General features: G+C 42.4%; 1 protein-coding gene across 1 annotated transcript in view; it reads left to right on the top strand.

The window, feature by feature from the left end:
• The window catches only part of FAM83A (family with sequence similarity 83 member A), a 58,751-nt gene extending 40,668 nt beyond the window's left edge, over window positions 1-18,083 (top strand). Inside the window, exon 4 of the mRNA XM_066578482.1 lies at window positions 15,098-18,083. Within this exon, the coding sequence (XP_066434579.1) occupies window positions 15,098-15,650 (553 nt within the window). The 3' untranslated portion in view covers window positions 15,651-18,083. The remainder of the gene's footprint in view (window positions 1-15,097) is intronic.
• The last annotated feature ends 282 nt before the right edge of the window (window positions 18,084-18,365 follow it).

Below are 18,365 nucleotides of genomic sequence, written 5' to 3'. Positions count from 1 at the left end.
TCAAATTTGCTCTGTGAGTCAGTATGATTACGGCAATACCGAATGTAAATACCTTTTAATATTGTGCTACTGAAAAAAAATAAAATTACTTTGAAAAATTCCTTTTTATCTCCATCTTTTGACCCCATAACTTTTTTATTTTTCCGTTGATACAGATGTGCGAGGGTTCATTTTTTGCAAAGTGACCTGCAGCTTTTATTGACACTATTTTGGGATCGATATGATTTTTGATCGCTTTTTATTCAATTTTCTTTTGGAGATGGGGTGAACAAAAAAGTGCAATTCGGGCAGCATTCACCCTGTGTATTTAATAATTTGATATTTTAATAAATTGACATTTTAGCAGCAATTCCAATTTTTTTTAATGATATAAAAACTTTTTTTCTTATTCTTACATTTTTTAGTCCCCACAGGGAGTATGAGCTTGGGATCATTTGTATGCAATATACTACAATACTACAGTACTACATAATGCTGTATTTCGGCAGGTATTCTATTAAGACATGCCATACGTATGTCTTAATAAGTGGAGATACATGACAGCTTCGGCGGGCCTTCAGAAGGACCCAGGCTACCATGACACCTGAATGGCACCCGGCAATGTCATCTCTTCTCGGCATGGGGGCTGATTGGGACATTTCAATACCAATTGGGACAGAATTCACAGTGGTCTTTAAACAGTTAACGGCCGAGATAGATCAGTTATCTCAATGACAGCAGACATCTGCTGTGTAAGTAGCGGGCTCCATACAATGACACTTGATGTGCGCCATACATGTGCGGAGCATGTTGGAAAGGGGCAAAGCAACTTGCCCATTGTAGAGAATCAAAATGTGTTCCCCTGTATCTTGTTGGAATCAGCTATGGTCAGGGATCTTAGTATATGGGGTGGGGATTACATCGGGCCCTATTGCTTGAAGAAGCCACAGAGGAAGACATTAGCATTATGAGTGGAACATGGTAGGTCGGAGTCTGTTACAGATTTTGAATTGGAGCCCAGGAGCTTCAGGTTACACCTCTTCTTATGGCTAAATGTGAATATGGCACTGATTGACAGTTACTTGACTGCATTCTCCAATGGCTCTATTGATGTGACCATTGACATGAGGTGACAAATAGGGGATCTCGGTGCAAAAAGAACATGCAATTCTTTTGGTTGGCAGAGGGAGGACATACTTATTAATAGGAGATAATCTATTGTCCATGATCTATTGTCTAATTTAAAACATAACTTTAAAGGAGTGGTACCATGGCATATCCACAGTTTGATACAGACAGGACCCACCTCTGAGTTACATTTATATCTTAATATGTGGCCACTAGAGATGAGCGAATGTACTCGGTAAGGCCGATTTCGCAATCGAGCACCGCGATTTTCGAGTACTTCACTACTCGGGTGAAAAGTACTCGGGAGCGCTGTGGGTGAGCGGGGGGTTGCAGAGGGGAGTGGGGGGGAGAGGGAGAGAGAGAGAGAGCTCCCACCTGTTCCCCACTGCTACCCCTCGCTCCACCACGCCACGCCCCACAGCGCCCCCGAGTACTTTTCACCCGAGTAGTGAAGTACTCGAAAATCGCGGTGCTCGATTGCGAAATCGGCCTTACCGAGTACGTTCGCTCATCTCTAGTGGCCACCCTAGCCTGCATGGGGTGGCTTGGGGGTGTTCGGGATTATGGAAACAGTTGTGCGGTCTGTCTTAGGGCTCAGTCGCGCATAAAAAAGATCACACTGCGCACATAAAAACGCCCGTCTGACTGAGCCCTTACTGTGTTTCTGCAATTCCCATAGAAGTGTATGGAACTAAGATAAAAAGCATAGCACAATGAGCTAGTCTGTTTCCGCAGCCCCTGTGTTTAGGAAACAGTATAACTCTGTGCTACGCTTTTTACGTAGCTCCCATTTATTTCTATGCGAGATCCAAAAGGAGCATAGCAAAGCCTGATCGGCTGTTTACCTATTTCACCCTAGCCGCTAGGGGTACTCTCATCTTGGCTATGACTGGCTGAAATGGGAATTCTCCTTTAAAGGAGTATTCCCATCTTGACTTTTCATGGCCGAGATAGGAAATCCCAGCCGTTCTATTCAGAACACCTGTTGGAAAGAGTCGAGCGCTTAGCGCAGCACTGTTTCCGTAGTTCTCATGGAAGTGAATTGGAGCTACAGAAACAGAGTAGAAAAATGCGCTATGCTGTTTGCGTAACTCCCCAAGTTATGTAAATAGCAAAACATGCTGTGCTACGCTGTTGCTGTAACTCCCATTAACTTCAACGAGAGTTACGGAAACAGTGCTGCGCTAAGCGTTCGATTCTCCCCATAGGCTCCAGCCATGAGGCCAAGAGCCGTCACTGCGGCTTCCTATCTTGTAGTGTCTTAGACCACTGATACATACTGTAGTAATACACAGTGTGCATCAGGCAGTCAGAGAAGCGGGTCGGCCATCTTTGTTTCTCCAGAAGACAAAACCAGTAAGAGCTGCCACCATTAGGGATGTGGGAAGTTGTAAGAAGATTTTGTGATATTTAGAGCCACCTAATCGTGGATATTAGCCACATAATCACTAAAGAACTTAATTAATCCATCCATTCATATTGCCATATATACAAGAATTTGACATGAAAGGATTTACAGGATTAGAAAAACATGGCTGCCTACTTCAAGAAACAGCGCCATACTTGTCTGTGGGTTGTGTCTGGTATTGCAGCTAAGCTCCATTGAAGTGGATGGGACTGAGCTGCAATACCATACACAACCTGTAGACAAACGGAACAGAGAAATGGAAATCTGTAATAGAGTCTAAACACAGATGGGCCTTACTTTTTTATGAATTACCCCTTTCATAAGTTTCTAAATATAAATTACCCATAGATTCATCATCATTATATTATAAAAAAAATATATAAAATTGCTGATTATTATTTCCATTTGGCCAAAGTACTGTACATCACCTCCAGCGAAGCATTTATATGAGACTCCTGGAGCCGGCTTTATACCCCTACAGAATTGGATTCGGTAATATCACATAATCAGTAGAACGTATGCCCCAAGGAGGTACTTTAATGTATAATAGCAGGATAGGTGTGACGTTGGTATGTGAAAGACTCATTTAAGAAGAAGCTATAAAAGTTCACTGCTAATGAACTCTTAATTAAGATGTTTACTTGGAAAAGCTGGAGCAGAACGTCCACAGGTTTACAAGAACCAGAGAATATTAATGAGCAGTTCTGTATCTGTACACCAAAGTCATAATCCTGGGAGTAACCAGCTCTGAGATGTACATGAGGATACAGGTTTCCTACCTACATCCATATCAGTTCACTTGCAAAAACACCAAGCAACAAAGAAAAAGCCACAGAATAAGAGTCCATCGCTTATTGGCTAATAGAAAATAACAGATGAACTCTGATTGGTTGATATAAAGATGACATCATTTTGGATTTGTCACTTTTTATGGGATCCATAGACAATCTGAGGTCTACAAGGATGGTCCAATATGTAAGAGATAATCATCAAGAAGGACATATCAGAGAGGAATTAAAGGCGGGCAATTAAAGTAATAAATGGAATGGGTAGACTACAATACCCAGAGAGGTTATCAAAATTGGAGTTACTCACCTTAGAAAAAAGATGGCTGAGGGGCGACCAAATAAGTATGTACAGATATATCAGGGGACAATACAAAGATCTCTTCCATCATCTATTTATACCCAGGACTGTGACTGCAACAAGGGGGCGCCCTCTACGTCTAGAGGAAAGAAGGTTTCTACACTGACATTGAAGAAGGTTCTTTACTGTAAGAGCAGTGAGACTATGGAACTCTCTGCCTGAGGATGTGGTGATGATGTACTCACTAAAGGAGTACAAGAAGGACCTGGACACATGTCTTGAGCGTTACAGTATTACATGTTATAGTCACTAATTACTTCAGAAGGTTCAGTGATCCGGGGATTATTTTGATTGTCAGATTGGAGACAGTAAGGAATTTTTACGTTAAGTGGGGTAAATTGGCTTCTACCTCATTGGAGTTTTTTGCCTTCCTCTGGATCAACATGGGGGGGAGGGGGGGGTAATAGGCTGAACTAGATGGTCATATGTCTTTTTTCAGCCTAACATATTATGTTACTATGTTCCATGCCAGAAATGTATATGCAAAGAGAACATTGCCTGCAACTGAGGGTAGTTGGGATTTTGTGAAAGGTATTGGTGTGGTGGACAGGAGGACCTGCTGAGGCACAGAGTAATTCTGATAGTAAATAGCTGGTATAGCTCCGTGTGCTGAATATAGGTGGGGGGGTATAGCAGAGAATAGCTTCTCAGAGATCTGAGCAGCCCAGAAGTACAGACTAATAGAAGGCAGTAACTTTGGCACCTCCCGACTTAGTATGTGGGAGAGTCAGTATGCGGTTGGACTAGGCCATCTGGACACCTCTTGTCCATGTGTCCTAAAATCAAGGAAAGGGTACATTATTAGCCAAACTACTGTTAGACTGAGCAGATTCCATTCTGGCGGACTCGCCATGTCTTACTAATTTGAATGTGCACTCTGTAATAAAGCAAGTATATAGCTGCCTGCAGGTTCCCAAAAAGGGGCTTGTGCAGATGGGACAACGCCTTTAAACACAGATATTAAAAGACTTGACCCACTTTTGTCATGTGGTGGAATCCAAAAAAATCTGGAAACCATTAATAATTACTGATATTATTTTACACTGATTGGTCACAGGTAGTGGGTTAAAGATACATTTACATGGGACGATTATCTCCCAAATAATCGCTGGAAACAGCGAATTCAGGCGATAGTTGTCCTGTGTACACATGGGCACTGACAGGGCACTGGATGAGAAACAGCTCACTTGTTAGAGTTGCTTGGTTTTTAGCTCGCCTACAAACCAAGGGACTATCGGCCCATATAAACAGGCAGTTAATTATTCATCTGTGAACAACTGCCTGTTTGCAGTGAATGGAGGGGAGCAGCCAGAAGAGATCTCCGGGCTATCTGCCTCCATTCTCTGAATGACTATTGCTGCTGTGTGAATGCACAGGGGCTATATTTGGTGAGGCAGCTGTTGGTCCCTTATGTACCCAACAGTTGTCCTGTATGAAGTAGCTTTAACCTATATAAAATAATTCAGTTACCTTAAATCCCCGAATCCCCCAGAAAATGTTTCAATATTTTTCATACTATATTCATTAATCACAGAAAGCCCCAGTTGTTCTAGTGGTTCCCCTATTGCAAAAATGCTGTACACAATAGTGGGTTAGACTCAGTGTCTATAACCTAAGATTTTCAGTCCTACCTACCTGTCTAGTAGACCATGTTCTGGAGGTCCTCTTCTCCTTGTACTCTAGAACTTTATAGTAACAAGCCTAGAACTTGATAGGGTAAAGGGACTAGACCAGTAGACAGAAAAAACTTTAGGATTTGGGTTTCCAACAAAGGGCATCAAGCCATGTTTTCTCCTAGTCTTGGGCAAATCACCAAGATTTCACAATCATCTTGTAATGCTATTTCTATATTGATGTTCTACAACCTACCATAGTCCATCTGTGCAGAGGTATATTCCAAAACACATTTGTGTTTTCTTCAGGGTTCCTTGTACTTATAAGGATGACATTACAAAAACTGTAAAATAAAAAAAAGTAATTTTATACATTCTATAATCCTAAAACGCAGTGGTCATTGGTCTCCTACAGAGGGAATCAACTGTGGTCTAGTCATCGACCATAGGATTATGAAGATATTCTTCAAATGATATAGTGCCCTATTGTAATAATCTGATTCCAACAATACCCAAGGAAAGAACCAGATCTCACAATTTTACCTATAGCAACCTCTTTTCGCACTACTTCAGTTAGGGTCGACGAACTTGGCTGGCCCCAGGACCAGAAGTCATCATCTAGTCAAGTGACTGCTTCCTTAGATGACAGCTAACTGTTGGGGACTCAAACTCATAGATAAGTTTATGATATGGTTGCTATGGACAAACATAAAAGTCTCCAGAAAAGTACCAGGAACTGAAAAACAGGAGTGTGGTCAGGTGGTGCAGAAGTTGACAGTGGTAATCAGACAAATCTGAATGTGGCACCTGGCGTGAAGTGTTAACATAGTTGGTAGAGCTAAGCATATGTGAAACCATAGAAGGTAATTCAGGGAGGTAGTTGGCTGAGCCAAGGTTTTGTTGGTGAAGGAGAATTGGGTATCACCGATGAGTAACGCAGAAGAAAAGTCAAGCAAGTTGGGTCAAATTAGGAGTCAATTTACAAATCAGCAGCAGAAAGGAAGCAAAAAAACCTAAGGATAGTATACCCATAACTGGTGCCTAGTAATCTGCGCCTGATATTTCTGCCACTGTTAGCAGGAGGGACAAAAAGACAGTGCTGGATCGCAGTTAGGTGAGTACTCTATGCTACACTCATGGAGGCAGTACAGGGCAGATTACAGAATTTCTACATCAATACAGACTGAAGTCACAGATGAGGTATAGCAATGCAGGATTCAGGATACAATGCAGCAGACGGAGTAACCAAAATGTACAATATTTCTTTAAAAATGCAGAAATAAAGATAAAGAAGATGATAATGATCGAGCAATTTAAATTTTACTTTCCATTCTCAACATTCTATCAACTAATATATAATAATACCTTCTAGGCAATATCATTAACACTCTACTGCTGGCAGTACAGTTTCTTACAGCTTACAAAACCCACTTGAAATATCCCTTTTATCTCGGGCTTGCACGCTACCCAAGCCCCGTTCCACTTTTTCCCTTGCAGAACCAACTCAGTCAGTGAACTGAGGTTCAGGCAATGAAAGCTTATTGACAGTCCGATTCCTGTATAGTGGCTGTGTCCCCTACAGCTGGTGTGCACACCTAGCGTTGTTAGTGAGGCCGGCCTCATTTATGGTTTGATGATTTACGGGAGTTGATGCTTCTACCAACCCAAGCAATGCTGCAGCATTGTTCAGGGGTCAGGCCCCTCTCTGTTCCTCTCTGCTGGTGCCGGGTGATCCTGCTCCACTCTGAAGCTGGGCAGAACCATCTCCAGTTATCTCAGGTTTAGTCATGTGTCTCCTCACCGCTGCTCTCTGGCCTCTTCCTTACCAGCACTGTGCGCTTTCTCCTCACAACCAATAGCCTCTTCTTCCTCTGTCTGTTCAATAACCTACATAGCTAAAAAATTGTCATTTCTATATCAAGGCATTAACAAATTGCCATCAGTCCAGTGAGCATGCTTAGTTCTGCTGTGCCAACACTGGCGGTAATTTTGGTGCAAGCTTTGGCGCACTTTTCTAGTTCATCCCTTTGGCAACATTTACACTTTAGGGGGAGACCCTTACACACAAAGCTAAAGTAATACATTGTCAGCCGGATTGCCAACCTGAATTTTTTTTTTCTGGACAACTCATCGAAAAATCACAGATAGACAACCTTTTTTACGGGCACATTGGAAAACCATACTGAAGGATAAATATTATAAGCAGTACAGGGGTATAGGTCATATCACGATATGAACTCCTTAGCAGCATTTAATGGGAAGTGTAAAATGATTATAGTCATAACAACCTGCTCAGGTACCACCGGCCTCAGCACGGACCACTCCATTTTTCTTCATGGACACTGAGAAAAGTGCCCTGTTTTTACGTACTGTCCAGGAATATCTAGATGGTTGGTAACCCTAGTTGTTACCGATCTGTAATCTTTCCTCCTTTCTAAGTGTTGGAATAATGGGGACAACATCCAAATCATTCGATGACATAGTTTTCGGAGTTGAGTCACAGACTATAGCACGGGCACGGAGGGAGGATGCAGCAGAGTTGAGTGCATGCATGACAGGACATACACCCCGGGGCTACCCTGCCTCTGACATGTTGAAAATCACTAATGAGGTTTAGCTTTTCTACCAGTGTCAGCGCATGTGTTCAGCTCTCTGGGAAATGATTGCATGACATATATAAAAACTGACATGCCAAGAAGCAATCACAATGAGGGAGTTCCAATCAGTAGTTTCCATTTATCTCCGACTTGACACTTCAATTATGCTGACAAAACAAACAGCTGATTGGTAGTATGAGTGGTGGGAAAATATATATATATACTAGCTTATATACCCGGCATTGTCGAGGTATACATCTATCTATATCAATATTTTCTAATGCTATTTCTCTGTCTTTGGTCGTATTAGGGAGCTAAGAAAACCATCCGCCACTCTGTGAATCATTTTATCTCATTAACACTTTACAGTTTGTAATATATATATATATATATATTTTTTTTAATAATGTTGCGTTCTTCTTGAAAACCTTTGGAACGTGCAAGTTATAGCAGTCCGTGGGAACAGCATGGAGACAGAAAAGCACGTGTTTTTTTGGGCCCCCTGTGCATTATTAATGGTGATTAGAGATGAGCGAGCATACTCGCTAAGGCAAACTACTCAAGCGAGTATTGTGCTTAGCGAGTACCTGCCCGCTCGTCTATGAAGATTCGGGTGCCGGCGGGGGAGAGCGGTGAGTTGCGGGAGTGAGCAGGGAGGAGCGGAGGGGAGAGAGTGAGAGAGAGATCTCCCCCCCCCCCCCCCCTTGCTCCCAACCCCCCGCCGGCACCCGAATCTTTAGAGACGGGCAGGTACTCGCAAAAGGCACTACTCGCTCGAGTAGTTTGCCTTACCGAGTACGCTCGCTCATCTCTAATGGTGATACATAATGCAACCCTGGCAGGAGTGTTCATTGGAAAACTCGTTTTGGAAAGACATCGTGGCCCCGGGAGCTTCAAGTTACACATTTGGGAACGGTACTAAAGTTACAAGAAGTATGCAAATCAATGTTTAGCATTAAAACTTGGTTTAAACAATAGGACATTTTCTGATTACACATTCCCTTTAAAAATAAAAAGTCATTTTTTTTCTGAATTTCCCTCAAATGATAGTATAAATTAAAATAAATGTATCGCTAACTTAAGGCTTATTCAGACGTCCGTATATCAGCCGGGTTTCCACGCTCAACCGATATACGCTGTCTCTCTCAGCAGGAAGGGGAGGCAGGCCAGGCCGGGAGCAGTGCACTGAGCTCCCGCCCCCTCTCTGCCACTTGCCACTATTTGCAATGGTAGGGTGGGGCGGAACTTAGCTCCACCCAGTCCTGCCCCTCCAATAGCAAACAGTGGCAAGGGCTGAAGAGGAGGTGGACAGGGAGCGGGAGCTCAGTGCACTACTCCCGGCCTGTCCCACCTCCTCCCCCTGCAAGAAGGGACAGTGCATATCATCCGGCCGATATCTGAATAAGCGCTTATACTGTATGTACAATAACAGCATTATAAGAAAGTACACCTAGTTCTTCTAAAAAAAACAAGCGCTCATAAGGACATCATCCTAAAAAAAACACAAGTTATGAGCAATGGAATGCCGAGAGGCAAAAACAAAAAACATAGGACAAAATGTAAATGCATTAAAAAAAATCTTATGGAACAAAATAATAGATGTTTCACTATTTTCAGGTAATAAATATTTAGTTTCAACTATAAAAACCTGTAAAAAGAGCCAAACTTCAATATCGATGTTTTGTGAACGGCATTAAAGAAAGAGGCAAGAACACTGTTACATTACAGGAGCTGACAAAACGTCCTGTTCCAGTGCCCAGGCGGCCCAATGTTACCATAAGAACGATGAACCTTATGAAAACTAATCAGTTCCTAAATGAGATCTATCTAACTGCCGGGTGCGAAAGCATCCTTACAGCCGTTCCAGCGGTAATCACTCCTGTACTTTTATATAAGAGTGATTATCGCTCAGTGAATGGAGGCAGAGGGGCACGAAATGAACAAATTCGTCATGCAGATCATACATCTACACTGAACGAGTATCCTTTAGATTCCCTCTATCCTGTGAATCCGTGTGCCGTCCCAGCTGCGGGGACCGTTGACATTGTATGTCTTACTCTCATCCATTAACCCTTTCCAATCCAATTTGTATCCTGGTTGTTCTAGGAGGCTTACTCTTTTTCTGCCATTATACAACGGCGCTGTATGCTGGCTAAAGCCAGTACTGCATGAGGTGACACACTGGATAGTCTCCGACAGCAGAGAGGCTGGCAGTATACAGTAAAAGAACCCCGCCGGGCGTCTTCCAACATCAGAGCTGTACAGCCTTAAATCATAATGTCTTTAGAGGTCAGACAGTGGATTGGAAAGGGTAAAATGGATCACATTTTTTTTATTTTTACATGAACTGCGGGTTCATGAAAAAAAAAGTTGCATGCATGAAAAGGCCCATTGAAGTCAATATGCTGTATGCGGTCTATATGCAGCCTGTTGCTAAAACTGCCAAAAGTGTGAATAAGCCCTAAAACTTTAAAAAATGTTTTTCCAGCACTCTGAACTATTTAGATTTTTTTTTTCCAGATAACCATTTTAAGGGGTGGTAAACTAGGCAAATGCCCAGTTCCCCCCATTTACAAGGGGCGCCTGAGGAGGCAGTTTTATTTAGCAGTGTATTATTGGAAAACTAAGTTGTACTATATGGGAATTATATGGCAGTATTATGTGTGATCTTCAAAGGAGTATTTTGAATACTGTACATTATTTGGGTACTATATGGCGGTATTATGTGGGTTGAATTATGCTGGGGGCCCTACTATTTTTTGTTGCCCAGAGTCTGATTTTTGTTCTGCACTACGGTAACATGACTCAGTGTCACCTGTGTCGTCCCAAGTCATATGGATTATTCCTTTTCACGCCTTTCATGCTAAATACCAATCTATTTCCACTTTTCTGCAGCGCAGCTAATTAGTCTTTCATTTGCTGATTAATTCTTTCTTTTCCTTGAATGTTTTTGATTTACTACCCTCTTGTCACAGAGAAGTTATTATATAAGGGCTGTAGCCCTTAAAGACTATGTGCAGCTTGGCAGAGACTCCAGCAATATGTGCCAAGACTGGGTGTAGGCTCTGCAGCTGGCATTGTTACCCATCATTCTTACGTAAGACCTCCATTAATTTATGGGTACAGGTGTATGGCGTGAATACAAACATGTGCCATCAACATGTTCCATTCCTTTCATTCTCTAATTTGTGTGAAGTACTTTTCATCGCCTCAGTGGGGGGGATTTTTTATAAAAATAGAGGGATTCAATAACGGGATTGGAATGTTTTTGTTTGAAATATTGTACAATTTTTATGTCAACTTTTTGTGATTTTTTTTCACATTTCTTTCAATTAAAATTGTAATTTTTTTAACTAAAATAATGTTGCTTTTGCTTTACTGATCTTGCATTGATCTTGTGCAGTTTCTGCTCCCATGATAATATATAGGTAAAGTCACCTGGTGCAAGCACCGAGTCATGCCTGACTCCTAGGGTGATGTCGCATTGTGACGTTTTCTTGGTAGACTGTTTGTGCAGAGTGGTTTACCATTGCCTTCCCCAGTGATAATATATACTAAGTAGTAAACTACAAAGGTCTAGGGAATACCAGTTGCCGCTCAAGCCATTTCTTTCTTGCAGACTTTTTTTTTTAATTAAGCTTTTTTCAAGTATATGTTACAACAACAAAAAAAACTTGTAAGGGTCAACGCAAGACAATCTTTGGTTGTGATTCGTAACAAGTATGATCTAGGCAACATTGTTGAAATGGCCCATCATATGGTCTCCATCTATATATTTAGGGCTCAGTCACAGGGGAGTTTGTAACAGGCGTTTTTCCGCTAGTCAAAAAATTTGCACTAGATAGAACCAATGCTTTTCAATAGCAGTGGTCACATGTGCGAATTTTACATGCGGAAAAACGCCTGCGTCGAAAATTATAGGACACCAATTCGCAGATGGCATGTAACTACGATCTGTGGCTAAATGGTGTTCTGTGTATGTGAAACCCCTGGATGCTGTAGCATCCAGGGGTTTCACCTTGAGCCCAATAGGGCGGGTGGCAGCAATTCAAAGCAATGAGCTGCCAACAAGAGCTGCAGTGATTTTCGGGGAAGGGCTTAAAATATAAGCCCTTCCCTGAAAACCATCCTAAAAATGTGTAAAAAATAAAAAAAAATCTATACTCCCCTCTCTGCAGCTGCTGGGGCTCGGCCACGTCCAGCCGGCTCTTCTCCTGTACTGCTCTGAGGAGTATTCAGCAGGCGGGGATTTAAAACCCCCGCCTGCTGAATGGGCTGCCTCTGATTGGCTGAGCACTGTAACCAATCAGAGGCAGCTCTCAGCTATTGATGACAGCTGAGAGCTGCCTCCGATTGGTCCCTGCACTCAGCCAATCAATGAATTCATGAATAGGTGTCCACAGGTGAAACCCCTAGACGTGACAGCATCCAGGAGTTTCACATCCAAGGAATTCCCTGCTGCAGCTGTCACAGCCGCAGCAGGGGATAGCGGGCAGCAGTCTTTTTAAGCGGATAAACTCTACTAGCAGCGTTTTTTCCGCCATGACGCCCACTTCGGTCACTCAAATTTTTTAACGCATAACTGATGCGCTCAAAAATTTGTGCGTCAAAACGCCTGTGTGACTGAGCCCTTAGGATAGACAACCAAGCCCGTCATTTTACTCCAGGAGATCCTAAAGCAAGCTGGTGTGCATAATTCTTAACAGAAATGAACAACAGAAAAGAAAGGAAGTGCAGACTTTTTTTAACCTCCCTACAGATTACCCCAAGTATTATTCTACAAAAAAAAATTACAGTTTTGGATGAACTAGGCTTGTTCTAAGGCAAACAGTTGTAGCTCCGGTTCTATCAGTGCTAACAAGTTTTTGGATAGTTCATCAACAGTTGAATTGCATGAGTCCATGGATCAGAATCCCCACCAATCGGCTGTCCTAAAAGGCAACAGCACATCTTAGGCCAGTAACGTCATGTCCATTGGTCACATGGCCTGAGAGCAGCTCAGTCCCTTTCATGCGAATGGGACTGAGCTGCTATACCAGGCGAAGCCACGATACAATGTTGGGCCCTGTGCCTGGTATGCACTGAAGTTGTTGCATTGCTCACCCGAGTGCCGCTATCACTTCAATGAGCTGAAAAGTGTGCATCCCTAGTGGTGGACTCCCACTGATTAAATATCAATGACCTATCCTGAGGTCATCAATGGTTTAGCCCTGGAGTGATTGTAACCTATCTACTTCTGTGGAGTAATAAGGAATTCTCCCTGGCACTGTGTATCTATGGAGAGAATAATCTATACATACGGTAGCCACCATGATAGGTGCAGTGGTGTGACTGGCACCAAGAATGGAGTCCTATTTTGAGTTGTTCCATTGGACCTTCTCTTCCCGTGTAGCCCTCCTGTCAACTTCTTGATGCTAAAATTTACCCATTAATCATTATAATACTCGCAGCTTTGTTTACCCTCAAGGGTGAATGTAAAACGACAGTTGAATTGTTGATCACATTTATCCATAACTCACTGTATCTGTTCCTACATGCTCATAATTACCAAGTATTGACAGGACTACCTTGTCCTCCGACTCTTGCATTCTTGTGTCAGTAGTCAACTTATCGAGGTTTGCAATCATGAAATACAGAAGAAGAGGTTTTTTTCTCCTCTTTCATGTTATTTTATGTGATGTTATGTGATGGCTCCAAACAGATCTCAAACTACTGAAATCTATCACTGCATAAGCAAATCCTGCCTCATAGGTATAGGGAGTGCAGATGTAAAAGTCATACACCATTAAAGGGGTTTACCGGCACTAAACTAACCTATCCTTAGGATGGGTCATCAAATAGTTAATCAGGGGGAGTCTATCACTCAAGATCCCCGCCAATCAGCTGACGCCTCTTCTCAGGCCAGTAATGCACATTGATTTGTCTCGTGGTCTGAGAGCAACTTTATCCCATTCAAGTAAATGTGATGGAGCTGCAATACCAGACACAGCCACTATACAATGAATGGCGCCGTGCCTGGTATGGACTGAAATGACAGTGGCGGGGCTAGCAGCTGTGCCCCTGTCACTGCAATCAGCTGATTGGAGTGGATCATGAGTGATGGACCTCCACCATTCAATTATTGATGACCTATCCTGAGGATGAGTCATCAGTAGTTTAGTACTTTAAACCCCCTTTGTTGGGGTTGTACAAAAATTGAGTTTTATCATGTATCCATAGGATGGGTGATAAAAGTATGATTGGTGAGAGTCTTACTGCTGAGATGCCCATTGATTCCTTGTCGCCATTGCAGTAAGAGCATAGTGAGGAGGAGACTGAATGGAGCAGTGGTCAAGCATGCATGTTGCCACTCCATTCATCTTCAATGGGACTGCTGGAGATAGCTGAGCACTTGTACTCAGCTATTTGTCCGTCCCACTGAAATGAATGGAGCAGTTCCGCACATGTGTGACCGCTGCTCCATTCAATCACCCTCTCACTGCGGGTGGGTGCAGTGAGCCCACAGTGATGAGAAGAGGGCAACATGGTAACCCCGTCTCAGGATCGGTTGGATTCTCACCACTGAGACCCCCACTGATTAGACTTTTATCACCTATCCTATGGATATAGATGATAAAGTTCAATTTTTGGGTAACCCATTAAGTGTTTTGGGATATACATAACTAAGGCTAGTACTGGCCATAGAGGGGGTCAGCGGGATGAATATATACACATACACACAGTATATATGTAATAAGGGGGAGGGATCTAGTTGGAAGAGGAGCAAGTCTTGCATTACATACTGCACATATGTGGAGGGGATGGGAAAGAAGGTGATGGACAGTATGGATTATACATTGGTGGGGAGGAGGTAAAGGGTAATAAAATGAGTGATTGCTTAAATACATTAATTGACTTTCTATAAAATTTACCACATTGTGTGTCAGAGAAAAGGAAAATAAATTGTGAACCCTATATAGGACCAGGGAGTAATATAAACAGTGACAATCTCTGTACAGCACTGTGGAATATGTCCTGTTAATATGCTAGAAGTAGAAGAGTTAGGAAGATGTAGATATTTAGTTGCAGTGATATGTAAAACCACCAGTAGCATTATATCATACGTGTTTCCAAATTACAAACCCAGCTCTGATATGTCTGTATGCTATTAAATGTTCCAAAAATAAGAAGACATCTGCAGTTTCACCAAATTATGACACTAACAATGCCTTCGCTTGTGTTTTCAGCTTCACATGGCTTTCTGGGCAGGTTCACAGAAGCTTTATGACCAAGTTTACCGGACAGGTGGTTGAGTTATTTGATGAGGAATTCAGACATCTCTATGCCTCATCCAAACCAGTGATGGGACTAAAGTCTCCAGCCCCAATGAAGCCAGTATTAAGAAAGGAGGACAGCATCATGAGCACTATGACGGATAGCAGCACCCAGGAGAGTGCAAACACCACCTCCGAACTACTGAGCAGCTCCCCAACTACGAGCATCACCCAACTTCCCCAACGCCCTACATCCCCTACAACTCCAACTGCAACCACTCCAACTCACTCTCCACTTCAAAGAATAAATTCCTTCCATGGATACTCCCCCTTGCGATCTCCTCCACCTCAAACCAACTACCAAGTAAACTATTACCAGAGGAATTATCCATCTGAAAGCCCAACACATCACTTCCACAACAATAACAACATTTACCGCTCAATGAGAACCCAGAGAGAAGACTTGAGCCCAACGTCGAGGTTCATCCAAGGATGGAGACTGTTCTCCAAGCCAACAATGACTTAAGTCCAAGACTATGTAATGATATAGATACACAGAATGCACTGACATATAATAGAAAAACCAAAAAAGTAACAGTGAGCAATGTATGACTCCATTGTGATGATGTTTTTCACAAAAATGATCAATTCCAGGATATCCAAGATTTCTTAAAGTGTTCGTATAATGTGCCCGCAATGTATTCATATGTTGATTTCCTATTTGTACACTTATTACATATGCAAACTTTTTCTATTTTTGCCATAAATTGTGTAAGATATCCGTGTATTGTTTTGTAAGTTATGACTATCGGGGTCATGACTGCAACATGAAAATTTGCACTCTTAGGCAGTACATTATTTAAAATACATGTACTTTTGTTCAGGTTCATCTGACTTCTCAATTGGGTGGTAGTGTAATGGGCAGAATGCATTCTAATCTATAGAGGCATATTTTACAGGGCAGTCACCCAACTACAGATCAGTAATCATATCCAACCCTTAGCTTATGTTTAATGGAGCTCACTGGTTTTACATACTTAAAAAGGGTCATGTATCAATATAATTACAGTTTTATGGAACAAATGCATTGAGAAACATAGTACAGTGATACCTTGGCTTGCAAGTGCCTCGGCTTGCGAGCTTCTTGACTTGCGAGCAGGTTCTCTCCTGAATTTTTGCTCTGATTTAAGAGCAAAAACTCGGGTAATGAGCCTGCTTCATATTCCACGCGGGGTGTCCCCTCATCACTGAACAATGTGACAGCACTGTCACAGTGTTCAGTGACAAGGGGACTCCCAGCGGGAGTAAAGAATCCCCAGCCACAGCTGTCACAGCTGTGGCAGAGGATCGCAAAGCTCTCCCATTGATTTCAATGAATGGCTGAGTGCTGTGACCAATCACAGGCAGCACTCAGCTGTCATTCATTGAATGGCTGAGCGCTGTCTGTAATTGGCTGAGCGCTCAGCCAATCAGATACAGCTCTTTCAGCAGGCGGGGATTTTAAATCCCCGACTGATGAAAGAACTTCATTACAGTGCTGGGACCAAGCAGCTAGACGTGCCTGAGCCCTGACAGTGGTGGAGATGTGAGTATATATATTTTTTTAGTTTTTACACATGCTATGGATAATTTTCAGAGAAGGGCTTATATTTAAAGCCCTTCCCCGAAAATCACTGTGGGGATGCCGGTAGCCCATTGCATTCAATGGGGTCGCCGGCAGCAGCGGCAGCCCCATTGAAAGAAATGACAGAACGGATTAATGCCATTTCCATTCATTTCAATGGGGAAACTGGTTTTGACATACGAGTGTTTTGGGTTAAGAGATTCATCACGGAACTAATTAACCTAAAGCACCACTGTATTTGGGTTGAACACAATAAGACTTGGCATTGTTCAACATGACTGGTCACATTACACATGCTTGCACTATGTTAGGCAATGGTCTACTGCTGCTCAGCCTGAACACCAGTCTTCAGACATGTGCCCCCATGTGTATTGAGTAGAGCAGACAGCATACTCACATATTGTTATATAGAATGTGTCAAAGTTCAGTCACCAATGATGTGCCATGGAGAGGCAGTCTCTACTACAGCAGATAATAATTCCTATGAACACTTGAGTACGAATAGAAAGATAGAGAGGTCGCCTAGATAGAAAACTGAGTGATTGCTACGCTATCTGACCCCTCCTGCAGATATACTCAATCAGATCAATGTCTACCAAATTCATCAATTTTGGTAAACTCAACTAATGAGCTAATATGTATGAGACAGTCCGCCAAAGTCTCCCACGGAGAGAAAGCAAGATCATTATTCCTCTAGGATACGTGGCCACTAGAGCTGCCTAGAAATGGAAAAGTTCCTTTCAATATTTAGATAAATATAATCTACATGCGACTGTGCATATTTTGGGGGGATTTGGTAAAGACAGCAGTCAGCCATATGCAGTTTTATGTCTATGCCTGTCATACTCTGCTTGGGACATTTCCATTTTGCTATAATGTTAACTTTACAATGTCCTGCTGATAGGATCTCCACCGATCTCTGGAACTTATTTGTGTTTGATTCCTCTGCAGTATGACCAATTGTAGGAATACTCAGGGTCTGTTTAAATCTATGGTCTGTCCTTCAGCTCCAGAGCGTCTTTTTATAGCACTCTCCCTTCTGGTTAATTACATTTGTGTATATATATATATATATATATATATATATATATATATATATACAGACATATACATGTGTACCATGTCTGCATAAGATAGTTTCATCATTAGTCTCTGTACAGTACTTTCTGCAGGAATATCCGTTATATTACATAGCATAGGAAATATTATAAAAGAGGGCAAATAAAGTGTAAAGTTAAATTTAAGTTGTCAGTGACATGTATCCTCCATACTGACAGGACTGTATGTCAATGACTATAATAAAGTGTATATAGTAAAGTTGTTTTCTCTGTTGGAGTCGGAGCACCAATGTTTTATTCAGCTGCAATTTACCTGACTGTGTACCTTTATTGACTGACTTGAAAGATTCTTGACATCCTCCCCTGACTCCATCTGTCCACAGCATTCCCTTTGGCCGCCTGCACACGGGCGGAAATCCCGCGGCGGGATTTCTGCCACTGAAAGTTTGCATAGGAGTGCATTACAATACGCACTCCTATGCAGACGGCCGCGGTTTGGCCGCGCGAAATCTCGCGCGGCAAACAAACCGCGACATGTCCTATTTTTGTGCGGGGCATG

The sequence above is a fragment of the Eleutherodactylus coqui genome, chromosome 9 (genome assembly GCF_035609145.1).
Source record: "Eleutherodactylus coqui strain aEleCoq1 chromosome 9, aEleCoq1.hap1, whole genome shotgun sequence".
Classification (NCBI taxonomy): domain Eukaryota; kingdom Metazoa; phylum Chordata; class Amphibia; order Anura; family Eleutherodactylidae; genus Eleutherodactylus; species Eleutherodactylus coqui.
The sequence above is the reverse complement of the archived record's forward strand: the minus strand, read 5'-3'. Positions and strand labels throughout refer to the sequence as shown.